Source organism: Gekko japonicus, unplaced genomic scaffold (genome assembly GCF_001447785.1).
Source record: "Gekko japonicus isolate JY-2015 unplaced genomic scaffold, Gekko_japonicus_V1.1 scaffold416, whole genome shotgun sequence".
Lineage (NCBI taxonomy): Eukaryota > Metazoa > Chordata > Lepidosauria > Squamata > Gekkonidae > Gekko > Gekko japonicus.
The window spans coordinates 207217-208644 of NW_015172564.1; the positions used below are offsets into that span (position 1 = coordinate 207217).

Below are 1428 nucleotides of genomic sequence, written 5' to 3' on the forward strand. Positions count from 1 at the left end.
TGGCTTGGCTTCTCTCGCCCCAGCAGGGCCAGCTGGGTGGGAGGGTGGCAAGGTCTGCCGCCCCCCCCCCAATCCCTTGGTTACTACTCCAGCAGGGGGGAGGGGGAGGACTCCTGGGCCCGACTCCTTCCTTGCCAGCTTAGTGCAGCCCCGCCCACCTCCCCAGGTTATTGGCTCCGCAGGGGGGCCGTGAGGAGTCCCGTGACACACACACCCCACTGCCCAACTGCTTCGTTGCTGTCTCGGTGGGGTGGGGGTGAGGACTCCTGCATCCCCCGCCTGATTCTCTCCTGGCTGGCTCGGGGAGTCACCAGATAAGTGTAACCCTTGCTGAGACTCCCCCCACCCCCATCTGCTGACACAGGAGGAAGAATCAGGTGGGTTTAAAGTCCCACCGCCCACCAACGCCCAAAAAAAATTTTCTGTTAAAACCCCCCCCCCCGGTTGGCCAGAAATCCCGTTTGTGGTCCTTGTGGCCCCAATCCACAGGTCTGGGTATCCACAGATGGGGGCACTGTGAGATTGGTGGAGTCCCCTCGTCCTCCAAGGACCCTGGGTGTGTGTGTGTGTGTCACATATTCCCTCTCCCCCCCCCTTCCCAGTTCCTGTCCTCCTGTGAGCTGGGCAAGGTGGGGCGTGGCTGAGGGCCCCACGTCCCTCCAGGGGAGCCTCCAGGGCCAGGGGCCCCCAGGGCCAGCCCAGCGCCAAAACCGCTGCGCCCCCGCGGGCCTTGCGTGCACATGGGCTCTGGCAGGGCCCCACCCTGTGCACGCACACAAGCGCACACACCTGCGCACACAGCGGCTGGGGCGTGACACCCGGGCCCTTCTCTCTCCCCCAGCAGCGCTTGCGCCAGCAGCGAGACCGGGAGTGAGGCGGGAGACCTCATGGACCAGCAGCTGGAGGAGACAAACAACAAGCTGAATTCGGTGACAGACCCCACCGGCTTCCTGAGGATGGTTAGCAGGAACAACCTGTTCAACAGGTACAGCCAGGCCGCCTGCTAGAGGGGGTGGGGGTGGGGGTGGCAGAGCAGAGGCGGGGGGGGCTGTCTCTGGGCTCAGCTGGAACCTTCTGCTCCCGAACGGACGCCCACCCCGCCACCCACTCAGCTGCTGGGCTGGGCTGACTCCTGCCGGGTGCCAGCGAAGGGTCAAGGGTGGGGCCTGAACCAGGCTTGGATGGGCAGAGACCCTTTCTGGGCATTCTGAAGCCAGGGCATTGTTTGTGTCCGGCAGACATTTGAGAAAATATCGAATGTCGGCTGTTTCCAGGATCGATACTGTTGGGAACTGGTTTTCTTCCCACTTCCCACTAGTATCATGGCGCATTTGCGCACCTTCCTTGCCCAGGAAGAGCCACAGCTGGCTCACCACCCAAAGTTGGTGAAAGGCACCCCTGGCCACCCCTGCCACCTGCTTCCTCCCC

The 1428-nt window shown here is 63.6% G+C and overlaps 1 protein-coding gene across 1 annotated transcript in view; it reads left to right on the forward strand.

The window, feature by feature from the left end:
- The window catches only part of TTC28 (tetratricopeptide repeat domain 28), a 63821-nt gene that overhangs the window by 46760 nt on the left and 15633 nt on the right, over positions 1-1428 (forward strand). The window contains exon 12 of the mRNA XM_015421270.1: positions 842-985. Within this exon, the coding sequence (XP_015276756.1) occupies positions 842-985 (144 nt within the window). The remainder of the gene's footprint in view (positions 1-841; positions 986-1428) is intronic.